We start from the raw sequence: 22,030 nt of genomic DNA, 5'->3' as shown, positions 1-22,030 counted from the left end.
TTCTCATTTTGGCAAACCTGTATGCTAACAAGCCTTAACATTACTGGTCTTCAGCAGTTGGAATTTGCTTCTCAATTTGTCCCTCTGTGCATCATTGGCACCTGATGGAACTGAACAGGCAGGCAGTTGCCTGAAGAATTCAGTGACCTGGGGAGAGTGGGTGAGATAAAGAGGCATAAAAGTCCTGGTGAACACAGCTGTGGCTTAGGGTTTTTTTTAAACCAGTGTTTGAAGTTGTTTCTGAATGTCCCTTTTCCTCTAGATCAGTATTGACCAGTAGCAGTCTCTTCTTGGAGAAAATTAGTTTTCCAGTTCAGTTTGACAAGCAGTTATTAAACTATTATGAGCAGAACCCTGTGCTAGGAATAGCAGAGTTATATCCATAAGGTGCTGCTTTGTCTAAGTCCTCTAATAACTGGCAACTAAAATGTTAGACAGAGATCCTGATTTGTTTTTGACTCTGGCCTTATAATTCTTTTTTTCATCCCTGGACTATGCATCCCAGCACCTGCATTTAGCCATTTTAAGGAACAGGTGGTTCTGATAGCCTTTGCTTATGAAGACCTTGGCCATTAGCACAGATAATGTTTCTTCAAAATTTTCCTCTTTCCCTCTCCACCCAGCACAATAAAAACAAATTATTTCCATTTGTTTCTGTTTCCACATCCTTTAAGCCCAACCATACCAGTATCACAATCTCCATCTAAGATATTTCTAGCCTTTGCCTTTTGGTAATTCTTTTGTGACTTCTCAGTGATTCTTCCATTCTGCCCACCAAAAACCAACAAGAAAAAACCAAGTCCCCCAAACCCAGTTGCACAACATGTCATCCCAGTTTGCCATCCCCATCGAGAGCCCCTTTTCGTTCTAATGTGTGAGAATCACAGAGATAGCCCACACGTGCCTTCCCCATTGTTATAGTTAATACCCAGCAGGGAAAGTAGCACTGAAACCCAGGCTCTGCTTTTCCCCTTGACTTGCAGCCGGCCCTAGGCAGATGGAGCTGATTTAAATCCGTAATAAAGTCAAGGGGAGAGAGACGGCTGGACTTCTCCAAAGGCAGATCCCTGGCCATGGGAGGCAAAATTCCGTCATGCTTCCCATTCCCTGTAACAAATCGATTTGCAATGGCTTGTGGCAGTGGGAACACTTGGGTCCGGGGCACCCTGGAGTACATATGGAATGTGTTTGCTCTAAGTTGGAAGGAGAGTTTTTCTTCAACTCTTTTCTTTTGGTCGTGTGTGCACTGAGCTGAAAAAGCTGTTTAAATTTAATAAAATGTTTGGGGTAGGAGAGTTAGGCTTTAATTAAAGCAGCCTGTGTGTGCGTGTGCGTAGTAGTGTGTCTGTGTTTTCTCTTTCAGGTATCACACGTGAGGAGGCAGTAGAGCTCCTGAAGAAATGTCTGGAAGAGGTGAGTGGCTCCCATGTGATCTCGAGAAAGGAATGTTTGTCTGCTTGTGTTTGCCAATATTTTTCCTGTTCCTCAGTCGCATTTTTTTCCTGTCCTTGCCAGAAGGCGTAATAAATACCCACTAGCCAGATGTGGAGTGGCTACTGAGGGGAGGGTTTGGGGGGTAGCAACCTTGTTATCTTTGCTAGCATGGTTCACGTCCTCCCCAAAGTAAACGCTTTGACTTAATTGCTTTTCCTCACTGCTGGTTCTTCTAAACTTCACATCCTATTGGTGCAGCCAGCCACGTATGGCACTTTTTAAGCTTCATATCTACTGTGACCCTCAGATTTGACCTCTTTAAAAAACATACATCTGTCAGATGAGTATCAAGTATGTATCAAGTGCTTTACTGATTTTAAAGTGCTCTATCAGTACTAGCTATTAAGTGTGTGTGATTTCTTAAATAATTTTCCTTCAGTATAAAAGATAGATAAAATAAACTCCTTGAGTAGGGAATATGGACAAATCTACATTCAAGGGGCAGCAGAAAGGAACTTGGAGATTTGCTGCAAAGGAAACAGCCAAAGTGGAGATGAATGTTCAGGACATTTAGTCATCAAGTTGGTGAGGGAAAGATTTTTTTTATTGACTCCTGATTCCAAGGTTGCACATAACAGTAAAAATGGAAGGCTGGAAATCTCTCTTTCTGGAGAAAATGACCACTTTCTCAGAGTATATTAGCTTTTATAATTTTCTTTGCTCATGCTCCTCAGAATGAAGGACAGAGCACACTGTGGTCTGTCTCGTAGGAGAGCTGGGTAAGAGGGGGCGTGTACAGCAAATGTTAGTTTATCCTCTCCCAGAAGCCTGTTGTGTTCACTCCATTGCAGCAAGGTCCCCCTCCCCCCCTTGTTTGTAAACCTCCCTACCGGAGCCGCATCTGAGAACAAACTCTCTTTCATAGTTTCCTGATCAAGTCAGCTGAGAGGCTGGGGCAGCTGGGGGGCCCAGAGGTGGCTTTAAGGGAACACTTAGAATCTCCCATGCTACTGAGCCTCTTTGTTTGCCCATGTTCACAAAGACTGTCAATCTCAGCTCTGCACTACCCAATGTGAGGCGAGCCCTTGACCTCAAGCTTTCGGTGGAGAAGATTATAGAGTATGGTCCACAGCCTTAAAGAAGGCTTCTGGGAACAAGTCTTTCTTGGACTGTTTGTCTCATTCTACTGGAGTCGGGAGTTTCAAGTTGTGGAGGCTTGAACAGTACAGATGGCTGCATCCTAAAGAAAGCCTGGGGAAGCTTCCTTATATGAGGAGGGTTATAGAAAAGGAAGAAGTTAGGAAGGACACAGAGGAGCAGAGATTTCCTCCAGCTCTATTCCTCAGTTATCTTCAGCTGGGATAGCACCAAAATCTGCTTTAAAATATGAACACCACAGTCTCCTGTGATTTTCTCACACACAGAAATAAATGTTTGTTAGAAAGCTGAGATGATTTCTACTCACACACTGACCAGAATTGGAGAAAGCAGGGTGGGAGAAGGGTTTTGAAGGGGGAAGGAGCAACTTGTTCTCACTTTGGTTTAAATTAGCTAGTGAGACCTGGAAAGAGCACTGCATTGGCCCCGGCCTGCTTGATCTTTTATTGGGTATTAGTTTAAGACAAGTTTTCTACAAGAGAGGTCTGTGTTCTACAGACTGAGATCAAAGTCCTCATACCCCTTTGAGACCGGACCTCACGCTTTGTGTTCCCAACTGAGTCTCTCAGGCTATGGCACTCTTGAGAGCTAGCTGGAACAAGGGCAGAAGGACCGGGGCTCTGTTGCTTCTCTTGTCTGTTGGGTCAGTCTTCCAGCCACATTCCCTGGCTCCTTCCTATCAGATGGCATGCACACTGCTCAGCCTTCCTAATAGTCATCTTCTTTGTCTCCCCTGCAGCTCCAGAAGCGCTTCATCTTGAACCTGCCCTCCTTCAGTGTCCGGATCATCGACAAAGATGGCATCCATGAGCTGGACACCATCCTCCCTTCCAAGAAGAGCTCCTAACCCATGGCCCCTCCCCAACCTGATCTCACCAGCCAGCTACCTTTTTGTGACTGGCTCCTTGACTATTGTTTTCTATGCTTCTGAAATTAATTGTTCACAAAGTACTAGATAATAAAACTGGATAATGACAAATTGGGCTCTTCTCTTTCAGTTTGACTGGACCCTTCCCTCAGGGAAGATGTGTTCTGTCACTGAACTTTGTGAATGGTACTTTGCCCTTGGGTCTAATTCAGTTAAATTTCTCACTTCCATCTCCTCTTTTGAGTTGTGCTGTCTTAGTCTCTTGGCTTTTAAAAAATTTTTATTTATACCTTTTGTTTTAATATTACATTTCTCAGTATCTCTGTTTGAGTTCCAAATTATTTCCCTCCCTCCCTCCCAACCTCTCACTAGAGAAGGCCAGTATTTGACAAGGGGGGGTGTGTGTGTTTGTGTAACTATACAATACTTAGTTCCATATATCTTTTTTTTTCTCTGGGGGTGGACTTTTGTAGTTCCTTTATGATTGACTTAAAGATTCATTTATCTCACAATAGCTTATTCATTCACATTCACTCTACAACATTGCTGTTACTATATACAACACTGTCTTGGTTCTGTTTGTTTGACTTTTTGTTATTTCATGCAAATATATGCTTTTTATTAAGCAAGGACCTCACTAAGCAAAACTTAGTCTGCCCCACAGTATGTCTTCTATCCTGCCTTTCCCAGCAAAGAATCATTTTTAATGAGATACTTTTCCTGCTCACCTGTTCTCAGAATATTTTTGCTGAAGGGTCCCCAGAACTATGGCCCCCCAGTTGTACATCCTGTTGCTTGAGCATGTGATATCTTTTGATGATCATTAAATTGGCTTGGTATAATGGAGAGCGTGTCCCCATTTGGAGTAAAATGCAGTTAGGTAGATTCAGTAGGGCAGCTCGGTGGTGCAGTGGAGTGCTGGGTCAGAAAGATCATGAGTTCAAATCTGGACTGGTTGGGGCAAGTCACTCAGCCCTATTTGCCTCAGTTCCTCATCTATATGGTAATAATAATAGCACCTCCTTCCAAGGGTAGATGTAAGAGTAAAATGAGGAAATAAGTGCTTTGCAAATTCTAGCAGCTACCACCACTACCACTATGACCCTTATCCTAGTTAAGACTGCCACAATGACATAAGTCAAGTCACTTAAACTACACCTGACATTTCTTAAGTATGGTAGAAGATCCTAAGTGAAACCCAAGTCTGCCTACAAAACGTTTTCTTTTAGAAGATTTTGGATCATCTGTTCTTTGGCCAGCCATCTCAGGAGGGATACCTACAGAGGGATTCTAGGCCCAAGAGTAGGCCTGGGAAGGGGAGAGAGTGGGAGAGCCGGCCTTGCTGGAAGAGCAGCCGTCCAGGTGACCTTAAAAGCTACTACAAGAATCCTCAATGAGATCAGTAGGATCCTAAAGTGGATCTTTGTTCTATTAGAATGGTGGAAACAAAGTATTCATTTTGGATATACTTGCAACCTAAACAAAGGTGTTTGCTTAGACAAACACTGTTTAGTTTGGCAGGCTGAGCTTCTCTAACATTTTGTTCCCAATTGCTTTTGCATAATATTTATTTAAAGGAATGTAGCTCTTCTGTCTAGTAGTTTGGATTTCAACCAGACTGTTAGTACTTTATAATCTCTGTTAAAGAAGAGGAAGTTTGATTTAATGGAGGGAGATCTAGACTTAAGAAGCAAGAGATTTGGGTTCAAATTTCTATTGGGATTCTGCCACGATGTTTACTACCTATATGAAAAATCACCCGAGTTATTTTATTTCTAAAATCATTTAAAAATAGTTGGAGGGAAAGGAACTAGATGTTTTAAAGGTCACAATAACAGGATTAAAGTCCACATCTGACTTCCAAGTCTGATGGTGATGTTCTGTTTTATCTTTCCTTACTACTACACCATGCTGCCTCTTTGGGAATGGAAAGTAGACTCAACAAGTGACTCAATGGAAACTCAGAAGTTATGGGGACTCTACTGTCCCTTTAATATCCTTTGATTCCTTACCAAAAGTTCTGCTCCTGATGGGCTTCCTATTGGCTCCCATCTGCTTACAGGTGATTAATAAACAAAAAACAATTTATCCCTTCCCAGACCTCTGGGTTGGAGGTACATTGGAGTGGGGAGCATCTGTTTAGCCTCAGGGTAGAGAGAGAACACCAGGGCCAGCTGATGAAGAGATACTGGAGGTTTACCAGGAACCAACATCTTGGCACCTTCTGGGAAGAAAGAAGGAAACCCAGAATGTCTGAACTGCCAACACAAAACGGCTCTCTGAAGGACACTGAAAACCTCTCCTGTTTCAAAGGGTAGAGTAAATCTGGTCCCCTCCTTTTCTTGAGCTTGCCTGCTGGTCCTCCACAAAGTCATAACTAAGCTCTTTCATTACAAAAGCAAAATCCATGAAGGAGAATTAGGATGGTTCCCAGACGCCTTCCAAGGCTTGCTGCCTTATATTTAATAGTATGTTGCCATTGATGAGCTTCAAAAAGGCCTCCTTAAAATTTACTGGAGTTTTTTAAGGGTTACATTTTTCCTTGATCCCTTTTTCCCTTCCTGCTGCCCCCCCCAATACTTTTATCTTTATAAAAAAGGGGAGAGGATTTTATTCCAATTAAATCACCTATTTTTAGCCTTACAGAAGACATCATTCTAGTATCTTGAATGTTGAATTGGAAGTCAGAGATCATCTGCCAACCACTCATGACAAAATGGAGATCAGAGGAGAGGAAGTGGCTCTGGGTTGGTATTAGAATGGGGACTAAAACCCCAGTGTCCCAGCTTCCAGATCCAGCTCTTTCCACAGTACATACTGCTGCTTTCTAAAAGCCTGAATTCCCAGTGATTTAAAAGTCATGATGAGCAGTACTAGCTGTCTAAATGCATGAATTTTAATTTGAGGCCACCAGATGTGCAGAAAAGCCGCTAAGTAAACCAGCCATCTACACGTATAAATCACCACCTATTTTTCATTAGAGCCAAACCAAGCAAGTCAGGGGCTGAAAAATAATAAAAATTTTCCCCAGGGAAAAAAAAAAAAGAATCACCAAGAAAAAAAAGAAAATGTCATGACCCTTTTAAAGTCTTTCTGTGTTGTTCCAATATCCACAGTGAGCTGTTGCCTCCGCTCCAGCTAATAATCCTGACCATATGTCTTATTAGCAAAGCCTCAGGCCCAAGGAGTTAACAAGACCCTGTTCTCATTTTTTTGATTTCCTGGCTAAAGATGGTCCCTTCCTGAAGACTTTGGTGAGTAGGTAACCGATAGCACATCGCCAGTGTCAGAAGCTCTGTACTTTGTTTTCTCCATTCGTTTTCTTGAATGAAGGCATAGATGGCATGTTTATCAAATCTACAGGTGGCCCGAAGCCAGGCGGGACAACTAATGCACTGGAGGCGAGTCAGGATCCTGAATACATCAGGCTGGAACACTGGGCCAAATCTAATAAGATAAAATTTTAAAGGAATCAATGCAAAGTGTTACACTTGGGTTAAAAAACAACTCCTCAAGTCTGTATGGGGGAAATACAGCTAGACAAGTTTGTCGGAAAAGGACCTGGGCTTTTTAGTGTCCCACAAGGCTCAACATGAGTCAGCAGTGTGATGGGACACACAGAACTAACGTGATTGTAGACACACATCCTATCCAGGAATGAGCGTATCTGAAGTATTGTGCTCAGTTCTGGGAACCACATTTTTGAAATTTAAAATACGTTTATTTTTTGTTGGTCAGTCATGTCCAACTCTCTGTGACCCCATTTGGTGTTTTCCTAGCTAAGTTACTAGTGTGGTTCGCCATTTCCTTCTCCAGCTCATTTTATAAATGAGGAAACTGAGGGACACAGACTTGCCCGGGATCACTGCTAGTAAGTATTTGAGGCTCAAGTCTTTCTAACCCCCAGGTCATCTAGATGGAGCAGTAGATGGAGCACTGGGCCTAGAGTCAGGAAGATTCATCTTCCTGAGTTCAAATCTGACCTCAGACACTTACTACTGTGTGAAGTAGGCAAGTCCCTTAATCCTGTCTGCCTCAGTTTCCTCAGCTGTAAAATGAGCTGGAGAAGAAAATGACAACCACTCCATTTCTTTGCCAAGAAAATCCCAAATGGGCCACAGAGAATCAGATACAGAGAATGTTGATAACAACTTTTAAGTCCAGGCCTGGCACTCTATCTACCATACCACCCAACTGCCCCAAAAGGCATTTATTAAGTGCTTACTATGTACAAGGCACTGCAGAGATGCAAAGATAAGGACAGCTTCTGCCTTCAAGAAGCTCAAATATATGTGTGTGTCTATACATAATATAATTAGGAATATCTAAAATATATACAGAATATATATACATATAATTAGGAATATCTAAGATTTATACAGGGTATATATATATAATTAGGAATGTCTAAGATATATACAAAGTAAATGAAAAATAAAATTTATGGGGAAAATGTATTAATGTATTGAGAGTACCTAGAGAGTGGCCAGAAACTGGAAACTATCAATTGGAGAGTGGCTGAATAAATTGTAGTGTATAAATGTTATGGAATATTATTGTAAGAAATGACCAGCAGGATGATTTCAGAAAGGCCTGGAGAGACTTACAGGAACTGATGCTGAGTGAAATGAGCAGGACCAGGAGATCATTATATACTTCAACAACAATACTATATAATAATCAATCCTGATGGACGTGGCCCTATTCAACAATGAGATGAACCAAATCATTTCCAATAGAACAGTAATGAACTGAACCAGCTACACCCAGCAAAAGAACTCTACACTACAACCACTACATAGAATTCCCAATCCCTCTAATTTTGTCCGTCTGCATTTTTTATTTCCTTCACAGGATAATTGTACACTATTTCAAAGTCTTTTTGGACAGCAAAACAACTGTTTGGTCGTGTATACATATATTGTATTTAATTTATACTTTAACATATTGAACATGTATTGGTCAACCTGCCATCTCGGGCGAGGGGGAAGGAGGGGAAAAAATTAGAACAAAAGGTTTGGCAATTGTCAATGTTGTAAAATTACCCATGCATATATCTGGTAAATAAAAACTATTAATTAAAAAAGAAAGAAAGAAAGTACCCAGAGAGGAGCAGCCAGGATTCTGATGGGCCTCTGATTCATGCTATATGAGGATTGGTTAAAGGCACTTGAGATGTTAAAACTGGAGAAGAGACTTGGTGGGCTCTCCCTTATCAGAGGTCTTAGAGCAAAGGCTGTGTGGCCCCTTGTTAGTTATGTATAGGAAAGATCATTTGTCAGGTATGGATTGGACTATGTGGCTACTCTGGGCCTTTCCAACTCTGAAATTCTGCATGATGTTATGATGTACTGGGATGGACCTCAGATTTAGATATGGAGGACCTGAGTTTAAATCTTGGCTCTGGCACTTAATAGCTGTAAGATCTTGGTCAAGCATTTATGCATTTAAAAACATTATTCTGAGAAGGGGTTCCCAGGCATTAACAGACCACCAAAGGAATCCATGACAGAAAATTTAAACTCTGGTCTAAAGCTATTATGAGGCTTCTCACAAATTTCTTCTGGCCTAAAGCCTGTCCCCTGATTCTATCTTTGGCTTGGGTATAAATCTGGTCTCAGACACTTAACACTTCCTAGCTGTGTGACCTTGGGCAAGTCACTTAACCCCAGCCTCAAGGAAAAATAAAAGAAGGAAGGAAGGAAGGAAAAGAAGGAAAGAAGGAAGGAAGGAAAGAAGGAAGGAAGGAAGGAAGGAAGGAAGGAAGGAAGGAAGGAAGGAAGGAAGGAAGGAAGGAAGGAAGGAAGGAAGGAAGGAAGGAAGGAAGGAAGGAAGGAAGGAAGGAAGGAAGGAAGGAAGGAAAGAAGGAAGGAAGGAAGGAAGGAAGGAAGGAAGGAAGGAAGGAAGGAAGGAAGGAAAAGAAGGAAAGAAAAGAAGGAAGGAAAAGAAGGAAGGAAGGAAAGAAGGAAGGAAAAGAAGGAAGGAAGGAAGGAAGGAAGGAAAAGAAGGAAGGAAGGAAGGAAGAAGAAAGAAAGAAAGAAAGAAAGAAAGAAAGAAAGAAAGAAAGAAAGAAAGAAAGAAAGAAAGAAAGAAAGAAAGAAAGAAAAGAAAAGAAAGAAAGAAAGAAAGAAAGAAAGGAAGGAAGGAAGGAAGGAAGGAAGGAAGGAAGGAAGGAAGGAAGGAAGGAAGGAAGGAAGGAAGGAAGGAAGGAAAGAAAGAAATAGAAAGAAAGAAAGATCTTGATCAAGTCATTTTCTCTTTCTATAGGCAATGGTTTTCTCATCTGTGAAATAAGGGAGCTTGACTCAGGGGTCTCCTAAACTGCTTTCCAGCACTCTGTGATCCTAGGTGAGGGAGTGCTGTGCAACTCTCTTGGTGCTGAATCCACATCAGCTAAGTAGAGGGAATGCCAGAGACAGCTTGGCCAAATCCTGGTGACACTTCATGCTGGCTCACTTTGATTTCTTGTCACTCAACATTGTATACCCAAGCCAAAGATAGAGCCAGGGGACAGGCTTCAGGCCAGAAGAAATTTGTGAGAAGCCTCATAATAGCTTTAGACCAGAGTTTAAATTTTCTGTCATGGATTCCTTTGGTGGTCTGTTAATGCCTGGGAACCCCTTCTCAGAATAATGTTTTTAAATGCATAAAATAAAATAAATAGGATTACAAGGGAAACCAATTTAAGAATATTGAAATACAGTCCATAGCAGGAAGGTTGATCATGTGTGATCTACATCAATAATTTGAAGTAGAAATAAGTATAAACAGTATTTCAAGACATCTGCCAGCAAATAATTTGATATTCAATTCAATAAAGATTTCAAGTGAATTCTTTGTGCCAGACGGGAAGCTAAGGTGGAATAGTGGAAAGAGTGCTGGGCCTGGAGTCAGGGAGGCTCATCTTCCTGAGTTCAACTCTGGCCTCAGCCATTTCCTAGCTGTGTGACTCTGGGCAAATCACTTCACCCTGTTTGCCTCGGTTTCCTTATCTGTAAAATGAGCTGGAGAAGGAAATGAGGAGCCATTCCAGTATTTCTGTCAAGAAAACCTCAAATGGGGTCACAAAGAGCTGGATGGCACTGAAAAATGATTGGAGAACAATATGTGCCAGGCCCTATGTACACATAAATATGATTTCTCTTAGTGACAGTCATGTATACCTAATAATTCCTTTACTGAAGGTAAGCAGTGGTTAGAGCACCAGCCTGGAAGTCAGGAGGACATGGGTTCAAATCTAACCTCAGACATTTGACACTTCCTAGCTGCATGACCCTGGACAAATCACTTAACCCCATTTGTCTACAAAAAAAAAAAGAAGGTAATGCTAAATTTTAATTAGAAATTAGTCAAAAGAAATGCACATTCATAAATCCAGTGAAATCTAAGTACCCCAGTCAAAAACCCCTGTCCCAAGGGTATCATCATTACTTCTGAGCCCTCTCTAAAACAAATGGGGGTTACCCCCCACAAGAACAACGAGCTTCAGCTTCTAGAGTCCCATATGCAGGGTTTTTTTTCATCTTAGGAATCCTGCACCCATGATGGGGTTATATCAAATGATCTCTGAGGATCTTTCCAGTTTCTATAATGTTGACATAGGAAATTGGGACTCATCACTCATCAAGAATAGTCCAGGTCAAAGTGGATGAGATGCTATGGATCTTTTCACTAGAACTCCACTAGAACTCTTACTACAAAGCTGCTCTGGCCCTTATCACTGGGTACCATCTTTTCTAGACTAAACTCTCAAAGCTCATTAGCTGAGATCTGACTCTTGTCCACAGGCCCAAGTTATGCCAGTATCCATTAATATCTTCTTCTTGCTATCTTGATTCTCCCCCCGCCCCCACCCCCCCCACCATGCTGTTAAGATTTCCTTCATTTTCTAAATGAAACAAACTAAAAACCACTTTCCTCCAAATTTGGGCCCCTTTCTTGGCCTTCCTGGGGAGGAATAAGATTTTTTTTCTCCCCAGCAATACTCACAGTTCAAATCGGGAGCAGTCTTGTAAATGCAAAGTGACATTTTAAGCGGTTTGGTTCCGTGATAATGTGCCATTAGGTCGTTATCCAATAAGGTTATTCATGTTTTCTAACTCAACCCAGCTGTGGAAGGAAGAGTGCAAAATCTCTTGCTGTTGTTGGAGGCCAGGATTTGGTTGGCAGGGGGGGGGGGGAGAGACAGAGACAGAAAGAGACATAGACAGAGAGAGGAAGGGACATAGAGAAAGGAAGAGAGGGAGAGAAAGAGAGAGGAAGAAGGAAGAAGAGGGAGAGAAGAGAGAGGGAGAAAGAGACAGAGGTATAGAAAAAGAAGGACAGAGGAAACAGAGAAACAAACAGGGAGGAAGAGAGAGACAGAGAGAAAGAGGGAGGGAGGGAGGGAGGAAGAGAGGGACAGAGAGAAAGAGGGAGGGAGGGAGGAAGAGAGAGATGGAGAGAGAGACAGAGAGGAAGAAAAGGAGAGGGAATGAGGAGAGAGAGAGAGAGAGAGAGAGAGAGAGAGAGAGAGAGAGAGAGAGAGAGAGAGAGAGAGAGAGAGAGAGAGAGAGAGAGAGAGAGAGGAATAAAAGGAGAGGGAGAGAAAGAGACACACAGAAAGACAGAGAAAGAGACAGAGGGAGAGAGAGACAAGGAGGGGGGGGAGATGGAGACCAAGACAGACACATACATACAAGAGAGAGACAGAGACAGAAATGGGGGAGGGGGACAGACAGGGAGAGGGGAAAGAGAGAAGGAAGGGAGAGAACAGAAAGGGAAAGACAGAGAGAGAAAGGGGGAGAAGATGGAGGGAGGGAGGAAGAGAAGGAAAGAGTGCTAGCTAGTTGTGCTTGGTCTTGTCCTCGGGGGTCCTTTGCCTTTTCTGAGTGTTTCCTTGGCATAAAAACTGCTTGGCATTTTACTTTAAATGTACTTAAGATCTTCAGGAGACTGGCCCTGGGCACTGGGCTCAATGCTCCAGGCTAAGGACATGGAGCTAATATAGTTCCAAATTGCTTTCAAGCATGATTTGGATTTAGAGCCATTTTTTTTCTATGCTTGTTGATAAGGGCTGAAACACACAGAACAAGGTAAAAGACAAGATTGCTGTCCTCTAGCAGCTTGCAGCATGGAATAAAAATAGTTCCTAGGGCATGGTAGATAAGGAGAATTAATAAAGATGGAGCAAAAGAGAAAGGAAAGAGAACCTAAGACACTTCCACTGTGATCCATCTCTAATAGGAAAGAGTTGTGTCTCACATTCCATTCACTGCAGAATAGATCTTGGAAAATGCTCAGAAACTACCAGCCATCTTCTGCCTATTCACTCCAGGATCCCAGGGAAAACACATCTAGTATTGCCCTAAGTGAGCAAACTGAATGGATGGAGGGGTATCACTTAATACTTTTATACAATTACAGACACTCCATAGCCAAGTTCTTATCCTTGCCTGGTTTTCCCATTGGTGGTATTCCTTCAGAAGTCCCCTGCCAATTGGAGCCATTTTCTCGGGCATCTTGCCCTGGGGGTGGGCTTCATTCAGTAGCACAAAAGTCGGGATTGTCTAGAAGGGGGAAGAAGCTGCCAAAGTCAAGGTCAGCCTCTGCTTCCAGCTGGTGAAAGGTTTGAGGTTAAATTCTGCACAGGATTGGAAGAAGGAAGGAATGGATGAACCTTGACAATTCCTAAATCAGCCAGAAGTCCGGGGAAGGGTGAGAGATTCCAGTCCAACAGGCAGAACCCAGCACGAGCTGCCTGATCTCTGCTTCCCAAGCTGCTTCCCAGACTGGTGGCCCAGTCTGTAGGGGCTGTGACTAAGAGGAATCAGCCAGAGCCAAGCGAATCACCCTTCCTCTCACTGGGCTTTGGGCATATAAGCTTGCCTTCCAGAGGCAACTCAGCTTGATTTTTTTTGTACTAGGCCACCCCTTCCTAGATTTTTAACCTTGCAAGATGAGTCCATGATTTGCTAAAGCTTTCTTTGGATGGAGGTTTCTGAGTAGAAGAAAACAGACTTTCCAACCATTTCTCAATGAGACAATAATGTTTGGTTGGTTGTTATTGTTTTTTTTGGAGGGGGAAGCTTGTGAAGTGGAAAAATAATAATTTGCTACATTTGTATAATTTGTAAACTATGTATTTGTACATTTGTGTAATTTGTACATTTGTAGATAGGGGAGGCAGCAGAGCCAAAGTCAGGAAGACCTGAATTCAGTATGTAAGAGACTGTAATTGGTATGTCCCTTAACCTCTCAGAGCTCTAGGCCAGCCGCGTCACACACAGATTCCCAAACCCAAAATCCACCTGAATGTCACAGGAACTAGATTCAAATTTAATTGGGAAATATCTAACAAAATAAATAAAAATACAATTAAGAAATAAATATTACATTTTAAAACTTTGTCAATATGCACAGCCCACATAGATCCCCGTGTACATCTTAGGCCCCTATACCACTATTCGGGGCAACTCTCTAAGACTTTAAATCGCAAACCTGCAATGGCAGTAGTTCCCTTCCCTGGGAATTCCCTAGACCAATGAAATCACAGGTTGAGTCCTTACCCTCTACGTTTATATAGTTATTCAGTCATTTCAGTCTTGTCTGACTCTTTGGGACCCCGTTTGGGGTTTTGGAAAGGCAAGGTACTGGAGTGCTTGCCATTTCCTTCTCCAGCTCATTTTATTGATGAGGAAACGGAAAGAGTCGTGATCCTCCTGCTCCAGGCCAGACGCTCTAGCCACTGTGGCACCTAGCTAACATATATTTGTAGAGTATTTTATACTAATTCAGAATATGCTGACATAACCCTTTGAGGTAGGGTGACTTCCTATTTTGTGATTGAGACAGTGGAGATTTTAGTGATTTACCAGTAGTCACAAAGTCAGTAGTGGAGCTCTGGTGAATAATTCAGTCTTTGGACACTGCCTCATGCTCCATTCCTTCAGGATCACAGAAAAGCCTGCCAAGGACATAGCCAGAGACTTTCTCCTTGTACATATGCAACAGGTGCCTGTGCATTTTAGGATCCTATGACACATTAAATGGATTTCCTCAAACCGAGAGGTTGTTGGTTATCTTCTCATACCAAAAATAAAGGCAAGTTAGGGACAACTAGGTGGTACAGTGGGTGGAACACTAGGCCTGAAGTCAAGAAGACCCAAATTCAAACACTGGGCAAGCCATCTAACTCTACCTCTCTTGGTTTCCTCACTTACCTCCCAGGCTTGTTGTGAGGCTCAAAAGAGCACCCAGTAGGCTCTTTAATAAATGCTTTTGTTGCTGAGTCCAACCCTTTGTGATCCCTTGGGACTTTCTTGGCAAAAATACTGGAGAGGTTGGCCATTTCCTTCTCCAGCTTATTTTATAGATGAGGATGCTGAAACAAGCAGATTGACTTGCCCAGATCATGTAGCTTGTCAGCACTGAGGCTGTATTTGAACTTGTCTTCTTGACTCTAGACTCACCACCTAACTGTCCTATACATGCTTATTCTACTAAAATTCATGCAACTTTAATGATAACCTATGTTCATAAAATGCTTTAAAGTTTATAAAGTATCTAATAGCCACATTATCTCACAAAACAGGTCTCATTAACATGCCCATTTTATAGCTAAAAAAAAAAAAAAAACAAACAGAAAGGTTCAATGACTTGCCCAGGATTACAAAGTACTAAGTATCTGAGGGAGATCTGAACACTTTTCCTGACTCTGAGTCTGGTGCTCTATCCCAATAAATGCTTATTCTGGCCTGAAATCCATTTTCATGATCACCCATGCTCATAAAGTATTTTCAAGTTCACAAGGCACCTGACACCTACATTATCCCATTTGATTGACAAAACAGGTCTTATTAGTGTGCCCATTTTATAGATGAGGAAATAGGTTAAATGATTTACCCAAGGTCAGACAACTCATGTCAGAGGCAGGATTTGAAACCAGGACTTTCTCTATAGCCAGCTTGTTAGTCATTGCCCCACACTGCTTTTCAGCTTTCCCCCAGCGGGTTCCTCTAGCAGTGTCAGAGCTCCTTTCCAATCCCTTGGATTGATAACATAATATAGATATATTGCCTTCCCACTGACACCCAGACCATCCCCCAGCCCTTAGCCTGAAGGACAGGGAGGGCTTGCAGAGCCAATCAAAGGATTTTATTAAGCGGACACCTTGGTGGTTGGAGGAGAACACATCTATTTCAGGATCCAGAGAGACAAGAGTCAGCCGCTGAGGACTTGCCAGCGACACGATGGCGGAGGCGGCAGTACTTCAGCTGCCATCCCGCCAAGCCAGAGGTTCCCAGGGATGGAACTACCCCCCTTCGGTCCCGTGTCCATTGGCCCAGAGGTCTCTCTGCCGAATAGGAAGGAAACCAAACCAAATCAGAATTCCCAATTCAACCCAATATAAATAACTCGCAATGGAGACTTTGAAACATTCTGATTTAATTACAACATAAATAAATATATACAGATGGCGACAAGGCCATGGAATTTGGCCTGGACTCAAGTGCTGCTTCTGCTTTGTGTTTTTTCAATAGCTCCTCTCTCCCTTGGGTCCTTCTCATTTGGGGGGGTTCCATCAGGGAGGTGGAAAGAAGGGTTATTGAGGAACCTAACAGCCGATTCTTCACGTCCACTACTCTCGTGGAAGAATGGGAAGGGAATCAAAGAGCCTATCCTTGAACAACATCCAGTGGTCATCAGCCATGCTGGGCATTTCCTATGCCGGGAAGGACCTTCTCTGTATGGTAAGGGAGACTGGCTCTGGACAGACCCCCCTACACATACACACTCCCCAGTTTCAGCCAAAGGATTCCCATTCTCATCTGGAACCTCCCCCACCCCAGCCACCCCCCTCCCCCCACCCTTGCCCTATGAAGCCCCTTCCCCACCCCTTCCCCACCAAGTGAGGCTCCCTCAGAAACCTTCTCTAAGCTTCTTCCACCTAGAGGGGGATAGAGGAGCCAGAACATTGCACGTGTGATGTAAGATGACAGTCTCCGGCTTCAAAATGAATCAATCTGCAGAGGGAACGAGCTGCCTAGCCTTCCCCTGTTCCTAATTCCAGCGCACTGTTCCATGGTTTCCCTCTATTTTTCCTTTTTTTCCTCAATCACTGCCTTTGAAAGCAAACTAAGAATCTTTCCAACTTGTGCTCCAGAATGGCCAACAGTCAAACTGCCTTTTTTCCCCCTTCTTTTTCTCCCTGCTCCCAAAACTCAAGAGATCAGGCCTCCTCCCAAGCTTCAGAAGAACCTCAGGCCCAAGAGGGCAGGGGAGGCGGGAGGCGAGGGCAGATTATTTCTGGTGTTTCACATCCTTTTCTGATACTTTCGAGTCTCCAGCTGGGTGCCTGTTGCCTGAGCTGCTCAGGAACATTTTGTCGAGTCCCTTGAGTGATTCAACCAGGTAGTTCTGGAAAGCCGTGAGTGCGGCACAGATGGCCGGGCCCCCGAAGCCGTGGGTGATGAGGCTGAAATGAGTGAGGCAGCTCTGGACTCCGGGCTCCAGGATGAGAGAGGGTCGGCTATTGCCCAGTGGGGAACGGTCCTGTGCCATCAGGTCTGAAAACTCTTTGCAGATTTGCCTGACAGGAGAGGAGGCAGATATCCCAGGTTAGTTAGAAAAGGAGCAGTGCATTAGAATCCTAATGAGGGAGAAGGGAAAGGCTCTGAGAGATCAGAATGGAAACTATTGCCTAATACTTTATATATATATAGAGAGAGAGACTACACTATGTGTTTGTGTGTGTGTGTGTGTGTGTGTGTGTATAAAATCTTTTTTTATTTATTTAACATTTTAACCCAGGTATATTCAAAAAACAACAAAAAAAAGTTAACATGTTCTCTTATCTCCTACATATGAAGCTACACAAAACATTTTTATAAAAGTCAAGTTGTGAAAGAAAACACAGATCTCCTATCCTAATGAAAATAAAAAACTCACAAGAAAAAATAAGTTTAAAAAAAGAGAGAAAAAAAAAGAATGCTTCAATTAGTATTCAGATATAATTAGTTCCTTCTCTGGGTTACGGATAGGATTTTTTTACCCTTAGTCCTTCAGAGCAGTTGTGGATCATTGTGTATGTGTAATATTTACAAAATTTGCAAAGCCCTTTCTTCTAGATACCCCTGTGAGTCAGGTAAGCATGAGTATCCTCATTTTATAGATTAAGAAACATCAAATGACTTGTATATCTCTGACCTATTCACTCCCCTACTCCTCTCAGGGGCAACTTGTTACCTACGGGTTAAAGTCCAGACTTCCTACTCTGAACAAGTCCCTTAACTTTCATCTCTCTTTCATCCTTCTCAGGAGGACCCGAGTCCAAATGTGGTCTCAGATATTTAACACTTCCTAGCTGTGTGACCCTGGGCAAGTCACTTAGCCCCAGCCTCAGGGGGGGGGGGGGGGGAAAGAGTGTTAAAAAATTGTTTTTACATGTAATTAGGGGGAAATTAAGTATTAAATTTAAGTTGAAAATAAAATAAGAAAAATAATTGTAAGGATGCGGTTCCTACATAACAAGAGAAAAGAATTGTAAGGGCCCTTTAAATGGGCGGAGCCACAGCACAACAGGAGATTGAGTGATCCAGAAGTTTTCTCTGTGGATATAGGACTGCCCTGTGGGTGGGATCCTGTCCATATTGAGATAGCTTCGTAATGGGTGACGGCTCTTTCACTGGTTGGCTGTGTGAGACCTCACAGGCCCTTTATAAGCCCACTGCATGCAGCAGTCGCTCTCTTTAACCTGGCTCCCTAGCTAAGCCAAGCTGATGGATAGCCTAGAGGTAAGGAGTTTGGTAGAGAACATGTGGGTCTGAAGACCAGGTGTTCACTAGGGAGCTGACAAGTCAGGGCATTATGTGAGTAGGTATAATAAAGGCTTTTAAGATTACACGTGGCTGTTCTTGAGTGTGCTACTGGTTATTAAACTATAGATTCAAGAGATCGTGGCCAGAGACCTTTGAAGGCCTCAGAGGAGGCGAGCCGGGTAGAGTTGACACTGCAAAGGTCAGTGGTCAAAGGTACTCTGTTGGGCCTAGGACAGACTAGTAATTGTAACTGTCAGGAGGGCATGTTACAAATAATCATCAATAATGCTTTGGGAACTTAAATGTCTCAGAATCCTGAGCCCTAGCTCTTGATATAAGGATCAGAATAATGTTTTGTATTTGATTATCTCATTTAAACAAATGCATTTAGGGGCACCTAGTTGTCTAAGTGGTCAGAGTACCAGCTCTGAAGTCAGGAAAACTGGAGATGAAATTTGGTCTCAGGCACTTAACACTTCCTAGCTATGTGACCCTGAGCAAGTCACATAACCCCAATTGCCTCAGCAAGGAAAAAAAAAAAAAGCATAATCCCAAACTAAGCATTTAAATCCTTTCTCTGCCTCTTAATTATCTACTAGAATAACCCATCCTTAAGATTCAGTTCATTAGTAAACACTTAAATACTTGTTGGCTACTCTCAGAAAATCTTTTCCTGGTCTCTGAGACAGCAGTGGACTCTTCTTCTGAACTTCATAATTATCTCTCCACATTACAGTAGATAGAGCACTGGATTTAGAGTCAGAAAGATCCGAATTCAAATCTGGTCTCAGATACTTATTGGCTGGCCCTGAACAAGTGACTTAATCAGTTTCTTCAGCTGTAAAATGGGGATAACAGTGTCTACCTCCCAGGATTGATAGTAGTAGTTTTTGTAAAAAGTACTTAGCATGTAGTAGGCAATTAATAAATTTTGGTGTCTTTCCTCCCTTCATTAAGGCATTCATCATATACTACCTACATCATGTTCTAAATCTCTGAATTTCTTGAAGACAAAGAGTATAGCTTATTCTTCTTGGTAACTCTGCCTCCCCCTCTGATTTCCTAGTGCCAAGATTTGCATACACAAAGTTCTATATTAAATGTATAATGATTGACTGCTTAAAATCTAGTTCTATTCCCACTAAGGTTTCTTGTATCTCTGTTGCTCCATGATTCTATTTTTTTAATGGATAATATTGCAAAATTTCATGGAAGAAATAGGATTTGAGCTGGGCCACTATGCTCCCTCTCACTAGATGAGAGGTCAGCTTCCATAAAATCAAATTATCATGGCTATCCAGATGTTGAAAAAGACCTCAGAGCCAGGAAGACCCTTGTTCAAGGCTTATTTCTGACACAATGTGACCTAAATCATTTAACTTCTCTCAGTAGTCTGGGAAATTCTTCAAGACTCCAAGTTGCAGAGAAAGGGCTGACTTGTATTGGTATAAGGATTTCTTTCTATCAATGAAAATATAGTTCCAGTCCCTCTCCCTATACATATTATTTCCAGATCTATATATCCAGCTCTAGTGTCTCTCCTGAGCTTCAGTCCTACATTACCATTTGCCAATTAGGCATATCAATTTTCAAAAAAATAAATAAGAATAGATAAAAATAAAGAGAATAGAGAAAAAGATCAATGAGTTTGACCTGATTTTAGAACAAAAGGTGAGCAAATAACTAGAAAAGAAAGCAGCAATTCTAAAAGGTTTCATCAAGAACAGATCTTGACAGTGTGTTTTAATTTCCCTTATTGATAGAATAAATTAGTAGATGAGGAGAATGCTGTGGATATGGTTTGCCTCAATTTTAGCAAAATTATTAATAAAGTGTCTCATGCTATCCTTATGGAGATCATGAACATTCCCCCCCTCCCCCCAAGCTGGGGTTAAGTGACTTGCCCAGGGTCACACAGCCAGGAAGTATTAAGTGTCTGAGACCAGATTTGAACTCGGGTCCTCCTGAATTCAAGGCTGGTGCTGTATCCACTGAGCCACCTAGCTGCCCCTATCCTTATGGAGAAAATGCAGATAAAATTAGATGGATTCAGAGCTGGTTGGATGACCAGACTATGTCCACATGACAGGAGGTTTCTAGTGAACTTAGTTTTGGTCTGGTTAACATTGCTATCAATGGATAAAGCTCATCAAATCTGATGATGATACAAAGCCGGCTAATATACTGGATGCCAAAAGAATCTCAACAGGCTGGAGCACTAGATAGAATAAAAAAAAAATTACCTTCACAAATATACAATGAGTAAGTCATGGATAGACAACAATGGTGGTGAAAAAGATCAGATGGTTTTAGTGAATCGTAAGTTGAATGTGTTAACAATGTAATGTGGTGGCCAAAAAAATCTAATGCAACCTTGGCTGTATTAAGATGTAAGGTGATGGTCCAACTATACTGTGCTCTCATCAGACATCATCTGGATGACTGTTCTAAGTGCTACAAATGTCCTGGAGGGCAACCTCTACAGATAAATGGGTTTTAAAAAATGGTAAAAGGACTTAACCCCATGACTTGGATATGGAGATATGATAACTGTGTCACATGGAAAAGAGATTAATCTCATTCTGTTTAGTCCTAAAAAACAAACAATGGTGGATAAGGAAAAGAGGCAAATTAAGCTTGAGGGTCAGAAAAAGCATCCTGATAATGCTGGATGACTGAGGATCATGGTTCCATGAACAGAAGCAGAGATATTAAAGAAGGAAATTGGGTAGAGTTTACAGAAACAAGGTGGGTAGAGAAAGAACCATAGGATTTAACCACTTGTGGTACATGAACACAAGAGAATTATCTGTCAGAAACAATGAATATGAAGAACAGAGAAGCATGGGAAGAGTTATATGAACTGATTCAAATTGAAGTAAGCAAAACTAGGAAAATAATATGTGGAACAACAAAAAGTAAAAAGAGAAAAAAGAAATTATTATGGTTCCAAAGAAGAAATAGGAGGATGTGTTTCCCTCCCTTTTTTTCAGAGATGAAGTTGATAGGTGAAGAACACTGCCTATAAGGTGGGACTCAGTTGATATGTTGGCTATTTTTGTTCCTTTTTTACATTTTTGTTATAAAAGCTAGAAGGATCCTCAGAGACTGTCTAGAGGAGGTAGACTTCCTCATTTTACATATGAAGAATCTGAGGATGAGGGAGATTGGGTGCATCTTCCAAGGTCACAAAGAGAACTTGAACCCAGGTCCTCTGACTCCAAACCCAGTGTTCTTTTCACTGTCTCATACTTCTTCTGAAGGTCACGAAGTAGAGGCTGCATTCCTGCCCAGGTAAAAGATTGGCTGGCTCAATCATCAATCAACCAACCAATAATCACCTATCAGGCATCTACAGTGGCCCAGGTACTGAGCTAAAGCACTGAGGATACCCCCAAGAGGCAAAGAGCTTACACACCAATGGATAATCTGAGGTCCCTTCTAGCTCTGAGGCTTGATGTCGGATACTTTAGGAGGAAGGAGGGATGTTACTATGGTTGACAGGGATGTATGTCCCTGGTTAATTGGACCCTCTGTACCAGCACCCACCCCAACTTCGCCCAGCCCCCCACAGCACATACTCACTTAGTGGCTAGCAGCATGTTCTTTCGACTGTGTAGCTCTGCAGGGTCCGCATGTTGCCGGCACAGGTACTCAGCTGCTGCCTTGGCTGGGAACTCTGTCTCACACACGTAGCCAAAATCTCTAGCAAGGTGCACAGCCTCTCCTGGAGAAAGGTAGAAGACTGTCGTTACAACCTAAATATTCTCCT

At 42.3% G+C, this 22,030-nt stretch overlaps 2 protein-coding genes across 2 annotated transcripts in view; one reads left to right on the top strand and one right to left on the bottom strand.

Annotated features, from left to right (window-relative positions):
• Nucleotides 1-3,571, top strand: part of PSMB2 (proteasome 20S subunit beta 2) — a 36,319-nt gene extending 32,748 nt beyond the window's left edge. Inside the window, exons 6-7 of the mRNA XM_074305105.1 lie at nucleotides 1,364-1,413; nucleotides 3,332-3,571. Coding sequence (XP_074161206.1) covers nucleotides 1,364-1,413; nucleotides 3,332-3,439 — 158 coding nt within the window. The 3' untranslated portion in view covers nucleotides 3,440-3,571. The remainder of the gene's footprint in view (nucleotides 1-1,363; nucleotides 1,414-3,331) is intronic.
• Nucleotides 3,572-16,348: 12,777 nt separating this feature from the next.
• The window catches only part of TFAP2E (transcription factor AP-2 epsilon), a 35,648-nt gene continuing 29,966 nt past the window's right edge, over nucleotides 16,349-22,030 (bottom strand). Inside the window, exons 6-7 of the mRNA XM_074305104.1 lie at nucleotides 21,844-21,985; nucleotides 16,349-17,030 (exon numbers count right to left, since the gene is read on the bottom strand). Of these exons, the coding sequence (XP_074161205.1) occupies nucleotides 16,742-17,030; nucleotides 21,844-21,985 (431 nt within the window). The 3' untranslated portion in view covers nucleotides 16,349-16,741. The remainder of the gene's footprint in view (nucleotides 17,031-21,843; nucleotides 21,986-22,030) is intronic.

The sequence above is a fragment of the Sminthopsis crassicaudata genome, chromosome 3 (genome assembly GCF_048593235.1).
Source record: "Sminthopsis crassicaudata isolate SCR6 chromosome 3, ASM4859323v1, whole genome shotgun sequence".
Taxonomy (NCBI): domain Eukaryota; kingdom Metazoa; phylum Chordata; class Mammalia; order Dasyuromorphia; family Dasyuridae; genus Sminthopsis; species Sminthopsis crassicaudata.
The sequence above is the reverse complement of the archived record's forward strand: the minus strand, read 5'-3'. Positions and strand labels throughout refer to the sequence as shown.